This window comes from Pelodiscus sinensis, chromosome 1 (genome assembly GCF_052426305.1).
Source record: "Pelodiscus sinensis isolate ZL-2025 chromosome 1, ASM5242630v1, whole genome shotgun sequence".
Taxonomy (NCBI): Eukaryota; Metazoa; Chordata; order Testudines; family Trionychidae; genus Pelodiscus; species Pelodiscus sinensis.
Genome location: NC_143052.1, coordinates 205,483,886 through 205,506,264, shown reverse-complemented (window position 1 = coordinate 205,506,264; position 22,379 = coordinate 205,483,886). Strand labels below are relative to the sequence as shown.

The window sequence follows — 22,379 nt, the reverse complement described above, 5'->3', positions numbered from 1 at the left end:
ACAAATGCAAAGTGCTCTACTTAGTAAGGAACAATTGGTTTCATACATACAGAATGGGAAGCGACGGTCTGGGAAGGAGTACGGCAGAAATGGATCTAGGGGTTATAGTGGACAACAAGTTAAATATAAGTCAGCAGTGTGATGCTGTTGCAAAGAAAGGAAACATGATTCTGGGATGTATTAACAGGTGTGTTGTGAGCAAGACATGAGAAGTCATTCTTCCACTCTACTCTGCGCTGGTTAGGCCTCAATTGGACTATTGTGTCCAGTTCTGGGCACTGCATTTCAAGAAAGATGTGGAAAAATTGGAGAGGGTCCAGAGAAGAGCAACAAGAATGATTAAAGGTCTAGAGAACATGACCTATGAGGGAAGGCTGAAGGAATGGGGTTTGTTTGGTTTAGAAAAGAGAGGATTGAGGGGGGACATGAGAGCAGTTTTCAGATATCTAAAAGGGTGTCATAAGGAGGAGGGAGAACATGTGTTCATCTTGGCCTCTGAGGCTAGAACAAGAAGCAATGGGCTTAAACTGCAGCAAGGGAGGTTTAGGTTGGACATTAGGAAAAAGTTCTTAACTGTCAGGGTGGTCAAACACTGGAATAAATTGCCCAGGGAGGTTTGGAATCCCCATCTCTGGATATATTTAAGAGTAGGTTAGATAAATGTTTATCAGGGATGGTCTAGACAGTACTTGGTCCTGCCATGAGGGCAGGGGACTGCACTCGATGACCTCTCAAGGTCCCTTCCAGTCCTAGTATTCTATGATTAACATTTTTTGAAGGGAATTGGAAAGAAAGGAGCTGAGATACATTATTCACCATTAAAATATTAACTATGCCAGAGCACTAAAACATGTGCTATGCTTATTAAGGAGCAAAAATGATTCTGCTAAATAAAGGTTTATCTTAAAACTTGTAAAAAGTATAGAGTATTATTATAATTTATCATATATTTTAGGGAATTTATTTGTCTGTTTGATCAAGAACAACTACACGGTAAGAGCTAGGACTAAAACATTTGGTATAGAGTTTCCTCTGATCATATCTGAAACATAAGGATTTGATTGCTCTGGGAAAATGGGATATGCTTGGAACGGGACTGCTTCTCATAACACCAAACAGAAAAAAGAGACAGAATCATCAAATCAAGTATGGTCCTCAAAATTGACATCATAGAGCGAATGTTGAAAGAGACATGAACCAAGATGAGCCAGAAAAACTGGATGAACCTGAAATAAGATTGCTTCTCAATAAACTTTACAAAAAAAGAGATAGAACTATGAAATCAGAAGTAGTGCTCTGTTTGGGCAAAACTAAATCAATGCTTAAGGTTAAAAACTGGAGGAAAATGTTATTGGAAATTTAATTGATTATAGCCTTTTTTGTTAAATCATAGCAAATGATAAGCATTTGTAGGGATAAAGACAAAAATACACTTGATGGAATTCCCATTAAAATACTAAAAAATTCAACAGAAGAATGTTAACAATCCCGTTTCAAAGAAATCTGAAATGAAAATTAACTTTGTAAAAATAACACTGTATTTTTTAAAAAAATAATAGCATTTTAATGAAGCATGTAAATTTTCCTTTTATTTACAAAAATTGACTTACAGACTTGAGCAATGCCAAGTACATTTGCTAGTTCTATTATAAAAGTATCTTGATACATATACTTCATAGGACAAAATAACATGACTTCGTGCAAATTTATTTTCTAATTCTTGTTAAAATTATTTTAAATGGAATATGTGAAAACTGGAAACAAGTCAGTGTAATTTATTTCTATTTTCAAAGGTATTCTGTTGAATTCCCAAAGGTTCTTAAGGAAATTTGGCAACGTTGAGTTGAAAAGTAAGGTTCTATCATACAGTCCAAATTTGTTAAGTGAAAGGAAATAAAGAGTAGGGAATATATCCCATTGTTAATGCTTACTCAGTATGGAACAAAAGGCATATCCAAGAGATCAGTACAAAATATTATTCAGCATATTGATTGGCTGTCTGGAAAAGGCAGTAAAGAGTGAGGTGGTAAATTTGCAGACAACAGACATTTATTTACATTAGTCAAATCCATGAAGCAATGTGAGTAACTCCAGAAAGACCAAATGAAACTAGGTAATTGGGCAATATGATAGCAGAAAATTCAGCACAGACAAGTGCAAAAGTAATGAACACAGGAAGGAACCATTTCAACTACTTGTACAAATAGATGGGTTCTGAATTAATGGTAACCTCACAGGAAAAATATATTTAAGAATCAATGGCTTACTAAAGACTTCAATATGCAGCAGCAGCCCTAGAAAAAAAAATTAGGTGTCAGACTGTGGAAAGAAAAGTAATGATAGCCACAATAAAAATTAATCTCAGTATGAGCTTTCGTGGGCCAAACCCACTTCCTCAGATCAAATAGTGGAAGAAAATTGGCATGACCATATATACCAAAGGATACAATCAAAAAATGAACACATATGAAAAGGACAAATCAAATTTCAGAACAGAAGGAGGATCAGGAGGGAGGTAAATGTCTGTGAGCTAATGATATTAGCTTCCCCAATTATCACTTCTAATATCATTAGCTCACAGACATTTACCTCCTCCCCCATCCCCCTTCTGTTCTGAAATTTGATTTGTCCTTTTCATATGTGTTCATTTTTTTGATTGTATCTTTTGGTTTATATGGTCATGCCAATTTTCTTCCACTATTTGATCTGAGGAAGTGGGTTTGGCCCACAAAAACTCATCACCTAATAAAGCATCTTGTTAGTCTTTAAAGTGCTACATAGTCCTGTTTTTTGTTTCACCCCAGAATATTGTGATGGCCAGGTCTTAGTAATTAATTTTAAGTGCATTGAAGATAATAAAATGATTCAGATTGACTACCATAGTATATAGTTTTTATCTTATACTGGCCTGGCCTGAGCTTTGAATCTAAGATAACTAACCCTTCTGGATTGGCCAAAAGTATCCTGTAAACAGAACCAATCTCCCATTCAAGTGAGAAAAGGAACTCAAAAAGGCAACAAATATCCAAATAAACATGAAATACTTTTTTTGCTCAGTATAAAAATAACCTGGATAATTCAATGCTACAGTAGACTAGTGAGGCATTACAGGACTAGTTATTTATACTGAATGAGAAAAGAATCTAAGAAATAATAAACTCACTAGGGTAATAATTGCAAGATATGCCAATTCTTATGTTTCAGAACATGAAGTGATCAGCAGCTGAGATGATGAAGAAAGCTCTTTCTAATTATAACAATTGTAATGGTGCACAGTGTGGGTTATTTTGCCTTCTTAGGTTTCTGGTACAGACCACTGTACAACACATTTTGCCCACAGTATATAAACCACCAACTGAGCTACTCGTTTGCAGCAACTCCTTTTTTCATTACTATATTTTTCCCTTTATTGTATAATGGACATGTTATAAGTGCTCTTCCTATGACACTTACCAGTTTAACCATACCTTTCAATTTTCTACCTGTTAACATTTTGAGACACATCACAAGTGTCCCGGGTTTTTGCTCAGGTACTGTTCATAAAGAAAGGGATTGATTATAAGATAGAGAAAACCTTTCACCTCAATGTCCCTGTTGCCATCGGATGATTGTTGGCCTACATAAAATAACTTGTGATCCAAACTCAGTATCTAGTTGAAAGGGTTCCAAATTTGAAAGAAAAAAGAACAATACCAAAATCGACACTGCTGCTGGCAATTTCTGAAGAGACCCAGAATTTTAATGGACAGAATGAATTGCCTGCACAGTGTTAAATGTGGTTGACAAGCCAGTGAAGGGAAACTTGCCATGACCATGCTGTTACTTTTCTGAAGCTAAAAATAATCATGCACCAGAGGTGTCAATCTTACACTGGTCTTAAATTTTGTAAAAAATATTAAGCACAATAAAAAGGAAAGACCAAACAAGTTACTGCAGTAATAATAATCCAAGAGAAAACTGACACCAGATCAAATTCATCCCTGCTGACGCTCTCCTGGCTGACCACATTTATTAATATCCATTCAGTTAATTGTTTTAGAGCATTTAGAGTGTGATCCAAAATCCACTGAAGTAGAAAGACTTCTTTATTGCAATGGGCTTTGGCTCGGGACCATAATCAGTTGTTACCAACGTTACAAAGTTTAATTTATCCTACAGACTAATGCTAATATTTTTTTTAGGGTGGGATTTTCAAAGACACTCAACAATGATCTTTGTTCCCACTGAAGTCAACAGTAAATATTGGCCCATAGGTGAATGCTGAATGCTGTGAAAATCTTACTCTTAAGAATAAAAACTACATTACCCATCTTGCTCAATTTTCAGAATGGCTTAGAACAAAAATTGTCTGACTGGGCTTTTTACTGCTCTACTCTTCATAAAATCCCGACACATTTGATTTTCCCACACATTAGTATGCAAAAGAGTGCGATTTTAAACCTAAAATATTCCTTTGAAATTAGTTTATTAAAAGCTTGAGCTGTGTTACTTTCATGTTTTATGAGGCTAGTACATGAAACTGTCCTTCTTTAACAGTTCTGTTTCATTAACTATTATTATTGTTTGATTGGATTACACTGAAGCAGGTACAGTACTTTAAATTCTAACTGTCCACAACCATTTTCTGTATATTAGCCAATCCATATATGCAAAAGTATTACTTACACATGGAATGAATATATCAGCAATAACTAGAGTTATGTAGGACTTTAGGCACTCTGTTTGCAATATTTCCACAAGTAAACCATGAATAGAGTTTAGCTTATGACAAATAGAGACAAAATTGCAGAACTTCCTTTCACTCAAGACCAAAATAAAAACCACAAATGAGAAAAAAGGAAAAGGAAATATGAACAGTTATGGGTGAAAGGAATGGTCTTCTAGGGCCATCTACTTATATTTTTTAATAACTCCCTTGCTCTCTGTATTGCATGCTGACAGAATGTTTACAACGTAATGTGTTTCCCTTCATGCTATTGTTTCTGTAATGAAACCATTTACATTGACACAGTAACAAAAAAAAAAAAAAAAAAAAACCCAAAATTGTTTAGATCAACTGAAGTTAGTAAAAAGGACCAAATAACTCACTGTCACATTTATGGCCACATATGTGGCAAAAGCAATGAGATTAAGAATAATACTTATTGGAATGTGAATTTAAGGGCTAAATTAGTTTGTCTTTACATTGACTAGACTGACACCCATATGAACTGATGCTCTTAGTTTATAGTTTTGCCTGCTTAACTGAAATGATGGCCATGATTAAATTGTACCTCCTTGGGCTCACAAGAAGCCTTATACCACATAGGGAATTCATCTTTCAAGAGGGCAGATTATATGACTGCAGCTGTCCTCTCTTGAGATTCTCGTTGGCATTCAATTCTTTTAATTCTCCATGAAACACCAGAGAAAATGGTTTTAATTCCCCATTGGACTCCAGAAAAATTCTAAGAGTAGGGTTACAGATGGACAGTCCATTTAGCTGAGCATCTATGCTAGCAGAAGGAAAAGATTTACCTTGTGTCTAGCTACATATGGAGATTAGAAAGGCTGTGCAGGAGCTGGTTAGATTACTTTCAAGCTCTCATACTTGGTAGAATCTCTGGCCATTTAAAAAAATGATCTGTATTTTTCAATGTCCTCCCAAAATTACTATCAACTCTGTTCATTTCTAGGGGAACAATTGAGACAAAATAACAATGGAAAGAGAATTAATATCACAGCAGGAAAAATTGAATATATTATCGTTGATACTCGTGTGTGCTCCAGTGAAACCAGCTTATGCTGTCTTTCATTGAACAGAGCTATCCTTTCTTTCATAGTAAAAGAACCTCCAGTGCCAAGTTGTGAAAACAAACAAGGAAATATAAGGATTTTTCACCATAGCTTCCTGAAAGTTTATTGCTAAATAGGTTTTGTAAGGCTTCTTTCATTAAGTAGGGATAATGTAAAAAGTTATTCCAATAAATACCTTACTTATGCTAGAAAACGTACGTTACTTCAAATGGATCTCAGAGCACCCAAAATCCTGCCTGAATATAGCTCTTTTTTTTAAAAGTCTAACTGTATTGTATTTTCAAAAAGTTGCAGCAGCAGAATCAAGAAAGCCAAGAATGCTTTTATCTCTTTTAAACATCCCTTAGGAAGCTTAAAAGATATCCAAGTTTTAAACCTCAAAACTTTGAGGCTCTCACACCACATGTTCCCTCTTCCCTTGTAAAGAAGATTCCCTTCGGAACCTATTCAGTGGTACTCCTTAATATAGTGTAGAATCACTTTTGAATTGCACAAGATGCTACAACAAAAAAGCTAAGCAATCTGCATTCAAAGCATTTTTAGATCTTACTGCTTGAAGAGAAAGGCATAGGGACTTGGAATAAACCTTTGTCTTCTGGCATTTCAGTAGAGAGTACTGGCTTAAATATTTTCTAATTTTTCTTTGTTTCTTTTTATTCAAATAATATTACTACTGGTTGGACCTCCCTGGTTCGGCACCGTCAGGATCTGACCTGTCCCAAATGAGAGAATTTTCTGGATCAGGGAAAGTTTCCATGCCACCAGCCTCCCAGTACACTGCCCCGTCAGTTGGCTCTGCCCCACTTCCACTAGCTAGCTCTGCTCTAGCCCTGCTGCTATAGGGCTTGGTCTTAGCTCTGGCCCATTTCTGCTAACTGGCTCTTTGGGTATGGAGCTCCCTAGCTGCTGCTGCCCTGCTTCTGTCAGGCTCAGGGCTCCATGACTGCCCTGCTGCTTTGGGGTTCCTTGGCTGCCTCACTGCTGCTGCACTGGGATGGGGCTCTGCAACTGCCCCACTACTGCCACACCCAGCTGAGGTTTTCCATGGATGGAGCTCTGCTGCTGCCGCTATGCCAGGTCAGGGCTCCACGGCTGCCCCACTGAGCTGTGCCAAGCTGGGACTCCCTGGGACAGGGCTCACCAGTCCCAATGGTGGGGCTCTCTGCTGCTAGACTCCCAACTGGCTCACACTCCTGGGTGCCAGAGCTCTCTGGTCCAGCAACATCCATGATCCTGCCAGGCCACGAATGTTGCTGGACAAGGGAGTCCCAGATTTAGGAGGTTCAACCTGTAGACAACAATGCTAGACTAGCTCTTAGAAGAAATGTATTGGTTTATAGACTTGTTTACTCCTTAACATAATCCTGAATGTAATATCACACTTGATGAGGGAAAGTTAACATAATTTTGTTTTGATTTAGTAGGGCCTCAATCTTGTAAAAACATACCCATTTGTTTAATTAATTGTGAGTTGTTCCATTAATTCAATGAATATGTCTTTGAGGGATCAGGACTTACCCATATTTGCTAAGACAATCTGTGTCTGAACATATAGACTGAAGATTTAATTTTTATATTAAATCAATATGAAGAAAAAGAAATAGAGAAACAAATAGCCAGTGATTCTCATCCACCAAACCAACTGCCATATAACTGAGGTGTTTTGCAATTGCTTTTGAAGTTGAACCCAAATGGTGTTAGTTCTGGGATGATAGATTGTTTGAAGAAAGCTGTTGCATTAGGTATCAACTTCGTTCAGCTTTGCAGAATTGTCACAAAAATTATAAACTCCCATAAATATGAAAATTATGATAAAAAAATAACACTGCACTTGCTCAAAGAAACCAATATTCAGCTAAGGTAAATCTGACTTAGTGTTGACACAAGAATATAGACCTAAGGAAGTAAGGGTATGTCTACACTAAAAAGTTCATTCGAACTAACAGCCGTTAGTTCGAATTAACTTTAATAGGCGCTATACATGCAAACCGCTAGTTTGAACTTAATTTGAACTAGCGGAGCGCTTAATTCGAACTAGGTAAACCTCATTCTACGAGGACTAACGCCTAGTTCGAATTAAGTAGTTCGAATTAAGGGCTGTGTAGCCACTTAATTCGAACTAGTGGGAGGCTAGCCCTTCCCAGCTTGCCCTGGTGGCCACTCTGGGCACCACCAGGGAAACTGCCCTCCTCCCGGCCCTGGAGCCCTTAAAGGGGCACGGTCTGGCTACGGTGCCCGAGTCAGGTGTAAGCCTGCCAGCACCCAGCCAGCAGACCCTGCACCTGGCATGGCACGAGCCAGCCACCCACTGCCACTCAGCCCTCCGCCTCTTCCCGGGACCAGGCTGGCAGCTGCCAGGAGCCAGCCCGGGGCCGCAAGAGGTGGGCGCCCGCCTGGTCTAGTGCAGACATCATGGACCTCATCGAGGTTTGGGGGGAAGCCTCCAACAACCACGACTGCCGCACTAGGAACAGGAAAGTGGCTGTCTAGGGAAGGATAGCTTCCAGCCTGGCCACCCAGGAGCAGGTTTGCATGAAAATCAAGGTGGTCCAGTGAGACCTCCGACCCTGAGCCCTGAGCTTAGAACATAAAAACATAAGAATGGCCGTACTGGGTCAGACCAAAGGTCCATCTAGCCCAGTAACCTGTCTGCCGACAGTGGCCAACACTAGGGACCCTGGAGGGGATGGACCGAAGACAATGACCAAGCCATTTGTCTCATGCCATCCATCTTCAGCCTTCCACAAACAGAGGCCAGGGACACCATTTCTACCCCCTGGCTAATACCACTCCATGGACACAGGTTGACTATTTGCTTTGTGAAGAACTTTCTGTTATTAATTTGAAGCCTGCTACCCATTCATTTCATTTGGTGTCCTCTAGTCCTTCTATTATGGGAACTAATGAAGAACTTTTCTTCATGCACTCTCTCCACACCACTCAGGCTTTTATAGACCTCTATCATATCCCCCCTCAGTCTCCTCTTTTCTAAGCTGAAAAGTCCCAGTCTCTTTAGCCTCTCTTCATATGGGACCTGTTCCAAACCCCTTTTCTGAACCTTTTCCAAGGCCAAAATATCTTTTCTGGGGTGAGGAGATCACATCTGTACACAGTACTGAAGATATTGCATACCATAGTATTATACTTCCCCTCCTACTTCTTCCCCTGGCTTCCCCCTTCCAGCTCCTTCCTCTCAGGTTTCCTCCTCCTCTCTCCCACTCTCTCTCTTCCCCTCTCCCACCTCCTTTTCCCAGTCTCCCCGAGTTATGTTCAATAAAGAGAGTTTCTATTTTTGAACACACGTGTCCTTTATTTTGTACATCAGGAAGGGGGGCTAGAGAGGGGTAAGTGGAAGGAGGTGAGGGAGGAATGGGGTACGAGCCCCCGATGGGGAGGACTGGGATGGCTCTGCGGGCTCCTCGGGGTGGAAGCTCTCCTGCAGCCCCCCGATTGACCTCCCCCGGATGGCAGCCTGCAGCAAGTGCCGCTGGGCTGATGGCCAAGTGCTGTGATGTGCCGAGTGTGGGCATTCAGGGCACTCCAAGCCAGGACTGCTTTGCTGTCCCTCATCGAGTTAGACAAGAGAGCGGGGAACCCCTGAGAACTGTCTGTCTGAGGTGGGGGTCGAGTCCCTTTAAGCACAGCCCTCGGCTAGCCTGAGGCAGCAGCTCCACGCTCTATGTCCTAATCTGATGCCCTGCCAGCACTGCTTCCGGCCATCCTTAACCTCGGTTCAGGGTCCACTCAATGTGGACATGCTAGTTCGAATTAGCAAAATGCTAATTCAAACTAGTTTTTAGGTCTAGATGCACTAATTCGAATTAGCTTAGTTCGAATTAACTAATTTGAATTAAGTTAGTTCGAATTAGTGCTGTAGTGTAGACATACCCTAAGGTTTTGGGGTTTTTTTCCAAAGAGTTCTCACTAGCTGCAGCATTAGTACAGCTCTCCCCACAATAGCAAACATTATATGCTGAATGTATGAAAGTCTCCCCTACCCACCACCATGTGAAACTCTCTTGTCTAACTCTATTCAAGTAAGGTCATAGAAAGCCAGGGTCGGAGGGGACTTCTGGAAGTTATGTAATGTAATTCCTCCTGCCCTCCTACCTTAGCCTAGACTATATTTGTGCCAAGGATAAATATAAGTCTTCAGTTACCCTTGCTATCACACAAACTCTTTCATGAGCATTACATTCAGATTTAAAAAAAGGCTACTGTATATATTCGTTCATATGCAGACTTTTTTTGGAAAAATATCTCACTGTGAAGAGTGGGGGTTGGCTTATAATGTACAGGTTCTTCCTGCAGCTTTGGAAGTAGCACGGGCTGAAGGACTTGCTGGCTACTAGCATGGAGCATCTCAGCTCCCATTGTCTCGGAATAGTGAACAGCAGCCAATGGGAGCTGAGCAGCTCCGTGCCTGCAGCCTATACGTTCCTCAGCCAGTGCTGACACTGGAAGTCTGTACTCTGGAGTTGCTTTATAAACAGGTCAGTGACATTTTTTCTCTGTAAATTTGGGGGGGGATCTGCTTTTAAATGAATGGGCTTATGTTCAAATATATACGGGTATTTTTTGAGCCTTGAGAATATGGACAGATAAGTTACTTTCCCCCTTTCCTCCAGTTAGCTGTAATGCAGGAAAATTCCTCAAGTCTTATAGGATGAGTAATTCTCAAGGCTAAAAAATATATATATTAAAAGCAAACATTTTACAGAGCATTGTCAGATCAGCCCCACAGACCACTGACGATTCAACCAAAGTGCCTCAAGGAAAAGGCTTATTAGTATTGTCTCTAGCGTGCAGCAATGCACAGGCCAAGATATTTCACATATCTAGTTTCAGAGGGCCTGTTAAGTAGAATTATTTTGGGAAGAGGATTAAATTACAGTTTTAATTAGATAAAGACCAAGTTTATGAGTTAGGACATCATATATTCTTGATCCACTATATATTTCCCACTGCTAACAATGAGAGATTTTCACATAGAGTAAGGTCAGAATATGGCCCTTATACATTAACTTCCATTATAATCATATTCAGAATTAGTAGATGGAAAAAAATGTTTATGGTGCTTTTTTGTACCACAACTATTTCTGCCCCTTGTTTGGCTATTTGCATAATGTACATGAATAATCAGGAAATTGCATAAATGTGATGCACACTTGTGAACTTAAGTTATTTGAAAATTTGCTCTTAAAGTGTCATAATGATAGGGCTTGACACCCTGTGGAAATAAAGAGTAACAACTGACATCCCTTAGAGCTATTTTTTCCCTTTGTCTGCAGACTTAAGATGACAACAGTGAATTGGTTTTTCATCAAGATACCTAGATTTAAAGAGATGTGATCAATTACAAGAAGCCCATGCCACTTGTAGTTTTGCTACTCGTGGTTTGACATATTCGCAGTATGCTGCACCACCCCAGCCCAAGTACATCACACAGCGTGATGATGCTTTTTCATTGTGCTCTATTAATGGAGACTGAAAGTTAAAAGGGAATTAATGATGTTATACTGTACTGGGAAATTTTACGTATTACGTGTGTTAATTGCATTATTGCATATAAATATTAATCGATTGCATTACTACATCATTTTTATAGAAAATGTGGTTGTTTATGGTGGGAATACCCACTGCCCCCAGTATTTATGGATTTCGCCATCTGTGGTGATCTCAAGAACATATCCCCCGCAAATGACAAGGGCTTCCTATATAGATATACTGAGCTCTATTGCTGCTTCTACTGTATTTTTTGACTGACACCAATGTTGTCAAAGCGTAACTAATTTCCTGACTTGGGCCCCAATTCAGCAGACAACAACATCTTTTTAAGTTCCCACTGAAACTGATGGAAGTTAAAGCAAAGCATGTGCTTGAATGGATTGCTTTAAAAATGTACTTAAAATTAAGCATGTGCCTAAGTGTTAAATACAGAATTAGAGCCTATATTAACACTCACATGAAGAAAACAGTGAAGAAAATTAGCCTAATTCATTTTTACATTTGAGAGAAAACTCAGTACGCCCCATTAGTACTGAAATATGTATTTTTATATCTAGAATATTTTTATAGTTGCTTCTTCCACTCCACCTTCTCTCTCAACAGAACACTTTAGTTCTGTTGTTCGATTTATTGTTGCTAATTTAGGGAACCCAAATCACTTTCTCCTTAATTGCCTTCTAGTAAATAATACAATTATTTCTGTGATCGTTAATGTTCCTAAAAAGAAGATGAAGACACATGTTTACAAGTCAGCTTGGCTCTTGCCCAACTAATCAGCACATATGCTGCTAGTGCATCTTTTCAGCTACTCTCAAAAATAAAAAGTTAGTCAAAAGGGAAGCCCCCATCAAATGCTAATAAATTTGACTATTACATGAGTTAAAATGTCATTTTCATTATGGTTCAAAAACAAAATGGTAAGGCAAAGGTTAAACACATAGCAATCAGTTACAAATGTAGCTAAGCAAAACAAAATACAAACTGGCAGATGTTGTCTTAAAACTGAAGTACTTCCTTTGGTAGAACTGTCTCCAACAAACGGAGTAGCAGTTTTACTGGGGCTTGTGCATATTTCTTCTTTTCTCAACCAATAGTTCATGGAAAGGATAGCTAACATCATTTACACTAACCCACAATATTGCTAGAAATGTTAGCTTAGTAGATAACAACTCAAAGCAATACCAACCCTTTCCATTTTTCTTTTTATATGAAAATTCATTTTAGAAGGTAACAACCCCAGACACACAAAGATTCAAAATAAATAAAAATTTTCAGCTGGCACATCTTCCCTTCTTGTTCAAATGTTTATGAGAGCTTGAATATGTAAGTGTTGACTTAGATATCTCTAGAGCTCCACCAGATTAAGTCAAGATTCTTATTTTTTAATAAATTGCTAATCCAATCATCAGTTCACTCATTCACAAAACCAATACTTTCCTATAAAACAGTTTCTTCAGAAAAAAAAGCACAAATCCCTCTGAAATCAATGTACAGTACATGTATCTAACTAGAGAATTTGGCCTTTCAGGAGGCCAGTGATGGACAGATAGCATATTCTTTGCCTTTGTATTCCAACAGTAAATTATGCCCCTGCCATTAAAATATAGCTACTCTTACTTTGCTCCATGCAGCAATCTAACAGCTGTCTTGTAAAGGGGAAAAGAATCTCCAGTGCTTATAAACTGTTTAATGTACTGAACAAATCTAATGATTTTTCCCAGTGGTACTGGCATTTCAGTAACACACAGCTTCATTTGTCCCTCCCATGACAGAGCTAACGGAAGGAAGCCTCTGTGAGATTTCACCAGTTTTGCGTTTAGAGATGGCAGGGCAGGGTTTACCATCCCAAATAATATATCAAGGAACCTGAGGGGGGAAGGTAAGACCACCTGAGGGCAGGTCCTCTGTTCCTTGCCCTTGTTGACTCCTGATTAAAAGAGAAGTTGTTAAAATATGATACAGCGAGTGAAGAGGCTGGAGTATTTTCCATGCTTCTTTTGCCTAGAGTTCCCAGTCCAAGGGAGGGCTGGGAATAGGTAAAAGACCAAATGATCCACATTACAGAAGATTTCTCAACACCTGCACCGGAACACTAGGGGTGTATCTAAACTGCACCGTAACTCGAAATAAGCTATGCAATTTGAGCTACGCAAATTATGTATCTTATTTGGATGCTAATTCAAAATAGCTTGTTTCATCATTTGGTGCTATCTACACAATGCCAAAATTCAAAGTAAATCCCTTTTCCAAAATGTCTCTTATGCCTTATAGAATGGGGTTTACAGTGACATCAGAATAGAGCGCCTGAAATAATGGGCTTGCTGTGAAGTCGCGGGATAGCTATTTTGGCATTCAGTACTTGGAAGTTCATGCCGATATTATCACATTAATTGCATTAATTGTATTCTCAAGATTTTCTTCACAACCATGAAGGTTGGAAGCAGTTTTTTTAAAACAAAAATTGAGATTTTGATGCCATGTGACTTTCAGATGGGCCCTAGGCATCTGCTTGGAGCTTGATCTCATTCAGCTTACGGGTGTAGTATGGGTCTGTCTCCCTTACAGGGAGAGATGACTGAAGTGCCTATCAAAATCCAGCAGAACACATAGTATTTTATTTTGCATATCTGTACAATCTACTGTAAACATTATGACACTTCGACATCTAAAGCAGGTGGAGCTGAGCCAACCACAATTACAGTGGTTGCTACAGTTGCATAGAATTTTTCTTAACTTAAAAACAAAGGAAAATTGCACAGAGGTGTTTATTTTGCAAAATGACATATCGAAAGGTAGACTGTGTACATTTAATTCTGCCCCCTGACACTTCCTAATGTTGAAATACAGACTTTGTATGCTACAAAACTTTATTTTAATGTAAGTGGGGGAATTTGTGTACAATAATTATCTACTGTGGGCCATGGATTAGTTTACATTACAGATATGGAAGCATATGTAGGTCTCTGCCCTGAGAAGCTAACAAGCCACAAATCCTTAGTAGTGTACTACCGCTGCACACTGGAGCCATGGCAATTCCATTGTTTCACCCTCCACATTTGCAAATTTGTGCCTAATGCCATTTTTATCTATTTATTTTGTTTTATAATCACATCTTTGCAGCTTTAAATTAGTAATCTCATATTGTGATGTGAAAGTAACTGTCAGGTTTCCCAGTAGTAAATCATTTAGGTCTTCATAAGATAAAAGCAACAGCTAGAACTGTATTCAGAAACCAGATGCAACTCTCAGACTACAGCAGGTATGTGCTCAACACAATGTTCCATTTAACAAGTAGCTAAGCACCTTCTGTGCCACCTTCAGCTTCTGAGTAGTCGCAGGGTACAAGTATATGTAAATCATAGAATCATAGGTGAATCATGGAAGATGAGGATTGGAAGAGCTCTCAGGAAGTCATCTAGTCCAACCTCCTGCTCCAAGGAGGGCTAACTCCAACTAAATCATTCCAGTCAGGGCTTTGTCAAGCTTTGCCTTAAAAACCTCTAATGATAGATATACCACCACTTCCCTAGGTAACCCGTTCCAGTGCTTCACCATGCACCTAGTGAAATAGTTTTTTTCCTAGACATCCACCATTGCTCCTCATTCTGTCACCTGCCCCCATTGAGACTAGTCTGACTCCATCCTCTTTGAAACCCCATTTCAGGTAGTTGAAGGCTGCTATTAAATCCCCCCTTATTCTTCTCTTCTGCAGAATAAATAAGCCCAGTTCCCTCAGCCTCTCCTCATAAGTCATATGCTCCAGCCCCTTAATTTTTGTTGCCTTCTGCTGGACTCTCTTCAATTTGTGCACATCCTTTCTTTAGTGTGGTAACCAAAACTGAATGCAGTACTTCAGCGTATCTACCTCTGCCCTCAGCTTAGTGTCATCTGCAAACATGCGAAGGGGGCCCTTCTGTATAGAAGTTAGTGTTTGGTAGTATAGGTTCAGTGTCCTGAAAAATCAGAGAGGGCAGTGCAAAGACAGGAAGAAAATTGGCAGCATGTGACCTCTAGAAGAAGAAAGAGGAGAACTCAAGTACCCTCAATGCAGACAGAGGTAAGAAACTATTTTCAGGCTTGCTGCATGGACACTATAGTGGAGAATGGTTCGGAAGAGCTACTGCATGGACACTATAGTGGAGAATGGTTCCTGAAGAGAAGGAGATCCCATTGAATTGGCATTGGATGCACTGTCCTAGTGGTGGAGGGTTCCATGAAAACCACTTACAAGAGGAGGAGATGCTTAGTCAGTGACTTCCTCCTAAGGGGGCTGGAGTAATCCAGAGTGGGAAATTCGAGAAGTGTGATGCTTGTCTGGAACTAGAATTCAGAATGTGACTGCGTGTTTACTGAGACTGACCAAGCCATTGGATTGCTACTCCTTCCTATTTCTCCATCTGGGTACCAATAATACTGCTATGAAAAGGTGGAGGAGTTGCACTGTATGTAAGAGAGCAGTATGATTGCTCATAGCTTCACTATGAAACTAGAGAAAAGCCTGTTTAGTGTCTTTGGGTTAAGATTAGAGGTGAGAGCAACGAGGGTGGTGATATCATGGTCAGTGTCTGCAATAGACCACTGAACAAGGAGGATCAGGTAGACAAGGCTTTCTTTGAATAGCTAACAGAAGTTTCCAGATAACAGGCCCTGGTTCTCATGGGAGGACTTCAATCTCCCTGACATCTGATGTGATAGCAGTACAGCAGTGCACAAACAATCCATGAAGATTTTGGAAAGCATTGGGGACAACTTCCTGGTGCAAGTGCTGGAGGAACCAACTAGGGGTCATGTTCCTCTTGACCTGTTGCTCACAAATAAGGAAGAATTGGTAGGGGAAGCAGTAGTAGGTGGCAATCTGGGCAGCAGTGACCATGACATAGTTCAGTTTAGAATTCTGATAAAAGGAAGAAAGGAGAGTTGCAGAATATGGACCCTTGTCCTTCAGAAAAGTAGACTTTGACTCCTTCAGGGAACTGATGGACAGGATTCCCTGGGAAGCTAATGTGAGGAAGAAAAGCATGAGGGAGAGCTGGCTGTATTTTAAAGAAGCCTTATTGAGGGCAGGGGAACAAACTATCCCAATGTGCAGAAATAATAGCAAATCACATTACAGTAGTCTTGTCTTGGGGCTAAGGGCATTGATGCCATCAAAAAGTTGCCACAATACACCAGTCTTTTTTTTTTTTTATAAAGAAACGTGTATTTATCAAATGATTCTTGGCTATAGCTGCTATTTGAGCAGTCAGTAGCAATTCTGTATCTATCAAGATCTCAGAATAGCGAGTCTGTTACAAATGTGAGAATTTCACACAATCCCCTCCAATTCTTCCAGTTACTTCCCCAATGCTTACCAACTTTACTTCTTTTCTGGACTGAACCTCAGACTTCCAGCCCTTCTCATCTAGTCCCAGGCATTCCCCAAACATGAAGGACATAATGAGACCAAACTTTATGATTTCAGAAGTTTCTCAAGGCACATAAATCACAAGACATGTCTCTTTTCAGGAAGAGGGCTTCCATCAACAGTAAGGTCAGAAATATCTGCAGAAATCTTTACTTTTAAAATACATTTCACACTGTAGCTACAGTACTTCTCCTCAGCAAACGTTTCAGATTACAATGCTGCTTAGAAAACACTGATAATATCTTCTTTGTGCTTCAATTGGAGCTAATGTGGTAATAGCTTTGCTACAAACAGAAATGCTGTTGAAATTAACTGTTGTGGAGACGTATGAATACCGAATTAATTAAAAAAGCTGTAAAGAGAAAAAGGGAATGATTTCATATAGTCACTGCTTATTTAAGTGGCTCTTACTATGCAAGCAAATTTCCTAAATTTGTTGCATATTTAATTAAGTTTGCTTTGCTGACCTCATTCATAAACTTTAATTAAAAACATTTTAAAAACTCATTCAGTTTCTGGTTTTGGTTATAAGATATAAAACTTAATCCTAGATACTAAGCCAGTTAAAATAACTTCAAGTTAATTTTTTATATATCCCATTTAATGTACAGAAATATAAACCTATGAATCTGAGTTTTATTGCTTAAATGAAATTTAAATTTTTATCCTGCAAAATATTTCCTGCATAGATGATTCAGAATAAGGGACAGCCTATAAACATAGTTTTTAGTAATGAATTGGTATCTTTGCCAAACACGGAGAGATTATAAAATGTAATCCTGAATGGTTTTATCAACAATTTCATCTAAACAAAAATATAAAAAATCTTGGCTATAGATTCTTTGCCCAGATAGAATGTAATGCTTCTATTGTGATTTATGTTTCATTAAGATTTGTCATTTTCCTGTTCAATTTATGGCACTGCCTGGAACTGTGTAGAAATTCAGATGCTAAGATAGTAGTTAGAAAATGGAAAAAATAACACTTGTAATTTAAATATCTACGGAACTTTATGAAACACAATGTACTAACTGAAGTTAATTAGAAAATCTGTTTATACGTAAAAGCAGTGTAAAGTTGGTAAATTATAATGTTTCATGTCAGAGTAGTTACCCCCAAATCTTGTCATTTCAAAGATAAACATCTAGGGTACGTCTAGACTGTGGCGCTATTTTGGGATACATCTGGTATCCTGAAATAGCATTTTCCTCATCTTTATAGCACACATGTTATTTCAAAATGCAATCAAAATAAAGAGTGTGCTACTCCAATGTTCCGATAAACCTCGTTCCACAAGGATTAAGGGACTTGTTGGGATAGCGCTCTATTACAAAATTTGGGGCTATCTAGACAGCCAAATTTTGAAATAGACTATTTTGAAATAAGTTGAAAATAAGCTATGCAATTTGAGCTACACAAATTGCATAGCTTATTTTGAGCTAGCACTGCAGTGTAGATGCACCTCTACAGAAAAAAATTGGGGTGACTGGCTTCTACAGGTACTTCCCTTCCATGTTGCCACCCAGGGCAGCTCAAGCCATTCCTGCGTCCTGGGCAGTGGATGCGCCACGCATTTGCGGCTCTGCCCCCGGGTGCATGGCGCATGTGTGGCCCTGCCCCCAGGTGCTTGGCACACCTTACAGCTGCAATCAGGCATGTGGCGCCTGATTGCAGCTCTAAGGGGCGCTGCGTGGCCCATGGGTGCGTGGTGCCCCTTACAGCTGCCATCAGTCTCCCCCTATAGGTTGGCGCCCAGGGCAATTGCCTGGCTAACCCCCCCCCCCCGACTCTTAATCCAGCCCTGTTGCCACCTAATCACAGCATTAAGTGGATTAATGCAATTCAGTGATGTTAACCACAAGTGTTAATGCTAGAAATTGTATTGTACCTCTTATTAATGGTAGCCCAACTGTTATTAATGTTATCTGTCATCAGTTCTACTTTTCTGGTGTCATCTGTTGAGTAGTCACGGAGAAGCTTAAGTGCCATGTCATTCACCACATCCACATGTATTTGCCACTGCCGCAGCTCCTTTGAAAATTGCTAGAGGGAAAAAAAAACCAAATAAAACAAGAATGAATCTCAGCTTCTCTTAAAAATAAACCTTGAATATTAGAAAAGTAGATGAACCTTTAAACCTTTAAAACCTTCAAGATTAAAAAAAAAAAAGGAAGGATCTTCTGTTTTCTGGTAATAACAGAAACAGCCTCTGTCACATGTGGTAATTGTTAGGCCTAGGCCTTTTTTTTTTTAAATTATGGGGCACAAGAAGTCTGCAGTACTACCAACAAAGGGCTGACAAGACTAACAAACAAAATCTCCACTGTAAGATAAAATGTGGCAGCCAATATTGGTAAGGCAGTGAACAGAATCATAATAGTTCTCTCTCAGAAATAAATAGTTGAATAAATTATTGTGCACTCTGACTATATTTGTCTTTGTGATGGAGAATTTATTATGCTGCGGAATAGGGGTGGGGGGAGGGAAAACCTTAGTAAAATAATATACTGATATACTGCCAGGCCCCCTTTTTTTCTTTGCAATGTGACATAACATGAAAGCTTGGATAAATAATATGCTTTTTGAATTTTTGCACTCTATTAAGAATTATTTGTTTATGTAATTAGTGCCATCTACTGGATCAGTACTACACTTGCATACTTCAAAATAAAACAACACTATTAAAACTAACAGTAAGTTACTATAATGCTGATTATCCATCTCTTTTTTTAGGGGGGGGGGGAATAGTTTTAAGAAAGCATTTACAATTTTAAATATATTTCAGTGTTTTGTGTTTTAATTTTTATCTAGATCTCCTAATAATTCCTTCTTCACTAGAAAAGAAGATCAGAAGATTAGAGAATTGATTACAAAAGTTAACCCAACTCCATATACTTTTCCTGTTTGCCTGCCTGTCATAACAAACACTGGTAAAACACTGTATGCATCTACATCTCCCCAAGTCAATAGGTTACCAACCATCTTTTATAGTCCAAGTACAAAAGTATGTGCTATATTTGCCAAAAACTCTCATGAAAGGATTATTATACTCAGTAGAATAGTGACAGAAATGTAGCCGTGTTAGTCTGGTGTAGCTGAAACAAAAAACAGGACATGTATCACTTTAAAGACTAACAAGATGGTTTAATAGGTGATGAGCTTTCGTGGGCCAGACCCACTTCCTCAGATCAAATAGTGGAAGAAAATTGTCACAACGATATAAACCAAAGGATACAATTAAAAAAATGACCACATATGAAAAGGACAAATCAAATTTCAGAACAGAAGGGGTATGAGGGAGGGAGGTAAATGTCTGTGAGCTAATGATATTAGAGGTTATAATTGGGGAAGCTATCTTTGTAATGGGTAAGATAATTAGTGTCTTTATTCAAACAAGTGTAAAGTGTCGAATTTAAGCATGAATGACAGTTCAAAGGATTCTCTTTCAAGTGAAGTCTTAAAAGGTCTTTGAAGCAGGATGCAAGTAATCAAGTCATTGAGACAATGTCCTTTCTCGTTGAAATGGCAAGAAACTGTTTTTTCTTTGTGATCTTGTCTGATATCTGTTTTGTGGGCATTGATCCTTTGGCGAAGTGTCTGAGACGTTTGTCCAATGTCCATAGCAGACGGACACTTTTGGCACATGATAGCATAAATTATATTTCTGGATATGCAGGAATATGTGTTCTTGATCTTATAACTCACTTGGTTAGGTCCAATAATGGTATCAGCAGAGTGAATATGTGGACAAAGCTGGCAACGGGGTTTGTTGCAAGGGAAGGTATCAGGGTTGGTATTAGTGTGTTATGTCTTGTGGTTGTTGGTAAGGATCATCTTGAGGTTAGGTGGTTGTCTATAGGAAACTATGGGTCTTTCTCCCAGAGCCTCTTGGAGTTTAGTATCCTGTTCCAGTATAGACTATAGTTTATTGATAATGTGTTGGACAGGTTTAAGTTGGGGGCTGTAGGTGATGACAAGTGGTGTTCTATTGTTGGTTTTCTTGGGTCTGTCTTGAAATAGATGGTTTCTAGGTATTTGTATGGCTCTTTCAATTTGCTTTTTTATTTCTCCGGGTGGGTAGTTGAGGTTTATAAATGCTTGGTAGAGATCCTGAAGTTTCTGGTCTCTGTCAGTGGGATTAGAGCAGATGCGGTTGTATCGAAGGGCTTGGCTATAGATGATGGATCGTATGGTGTGTTCTGGATGGGAGCTGGAAGCATGTAGGTAACTGTATGAGTCAGTGGGTTTTCTGTAGAGAGTGGTGTCTAATTTTCCATTGCTGATTTGTACTGTGGTGTCCAGGAAATGGATCTCTCGTGTAGAATGGTCCAGGCTGAGATTGATGATGGGGTGTAGGTTGTTAAAATCTCTGTGGAATGTCTCCAGTGTTTCTTGGCCATGCGTCCAGATCATAAAGATGTCATCGATGTAGCGTAAGTAGAGAAGGGGTAAAAGGGGATGGGAATTGAGGAAACGTTGTTCTAGGTCAGCCTACTGTGGGGCCATGCGTGTACCCATGGCTGTGCTGCTGATCTGGAGGGATAAGTTGTTCTCAAACTGGAAATACTCAGTAGCTGGCTGTATAAATTAGAAACTTTCTGAGGAAGAGTGAGGCTTGAATTCCTTTTCCAAGAAGAAAAACCTCAGTAAATATAGATTCTCCTCTTTTCCCAAAGTGATGTTCATGTTGAAATCTGGTTTTGATTCAACCAACAGTCTTCACACAAAGCTAATGATAACTAAGCTATTTTGTCAAGATCTATGCATGATGGAAAGGAGTCAAGTAAAATAAATAAATAATTTGAACAATATGTTGTGATTGCTCACTTTAAAGTTTACAGATTCATTCTCAATAAGCTTACAAAAGTTTTGATACTTATCTGATCATTTAACGGAGTCTCTACCTAGGCTAGTTTCTTCCAATCACACAAAAAACTTCAGCTTCTCTTATCTGCTTTGAGCATTATAGGTCCCCTTAACTTGGGAACAGGAGAATTACAAGATGTAGCTCATGTGCTGGAAGTAGTTTTTGCTCTACTTTAAGTGGGAAGTAATATGCTGCCTGTTAGGAGAGCTTCTTTTATTTCTTTAAAGTGAACTGGCATTTTGGGATGTCCCTGTAAGACTCAAAGAGAGTCATAAGATTGTAAAATTCAGGAAAACACGGGCTCTTTCTTCATCTAACTTGCATTTTAGAGCAGCAGAGAAGCTATCTTGGCCAGGTGAGAGATAACTGTGTCCTGCTATTCTGAAGGTGATCTGTCCTTTGAAATCTAAAAGGTAACAACGTAACTACCTGCCTCCACAAAGATAATCTATTTCCACAGCTAAAAGGTTGTGGCTGGTAAATGAGAGGGGGAAGATAGAGGAACCTAAAAATCAATATATTTTAACCTTCAAAAAAGTTGTTTTGCAGGAGAAGTGATGGCTGCTTTTCAATGTTACCAGAAACAACTGAAGGTTGACTAAGCATTTTCTTAAATTTACTCACTCATGACTGTGTATTGTCAATAAGTCAGAATACCTGATAATTTTAAATACTATGGGCTGGATTCAGCCCCTGGTCTCATTTGCTTTCATGTATGCTACTCAGAGCATAGGACCAACCCCACTGAAGTTCCAGGTCCATTGTATCCCCAAAAGCAGATGGCACTGGCTAGGGAAAAGTCAC

At 39.1% G+C, this 22,379-nt stretch overlaps 1 protein-coding gene across 12 annotated transcripts in view; it reads right to left on the bottom strand.

Annotated features, from left to right (window-relative positions):
• The window catches only part of DMD (dystrophin), a 2,135,104-nt gene that overhangs the window by 476,396 nt on the left and 1,636,329 nt on the right, over nucleotides 1-22,379 (bottom strand). For all 12 annotated transcript variants that reach the window (XM_075916549.2, XM_089775838.1, XM_075916586.2 and 9 more), the window contains one exon: nucleotides 18,597-18,751. In XM_075916549.2, coding sequence (XP_075772664.2) covers nucleotides 18,597-18,751 — 155 coding nt within the window. The remainder of the gene's footprint in view (nucleotides 1-18,596; nucleotides 18,752-22,379) is intronic.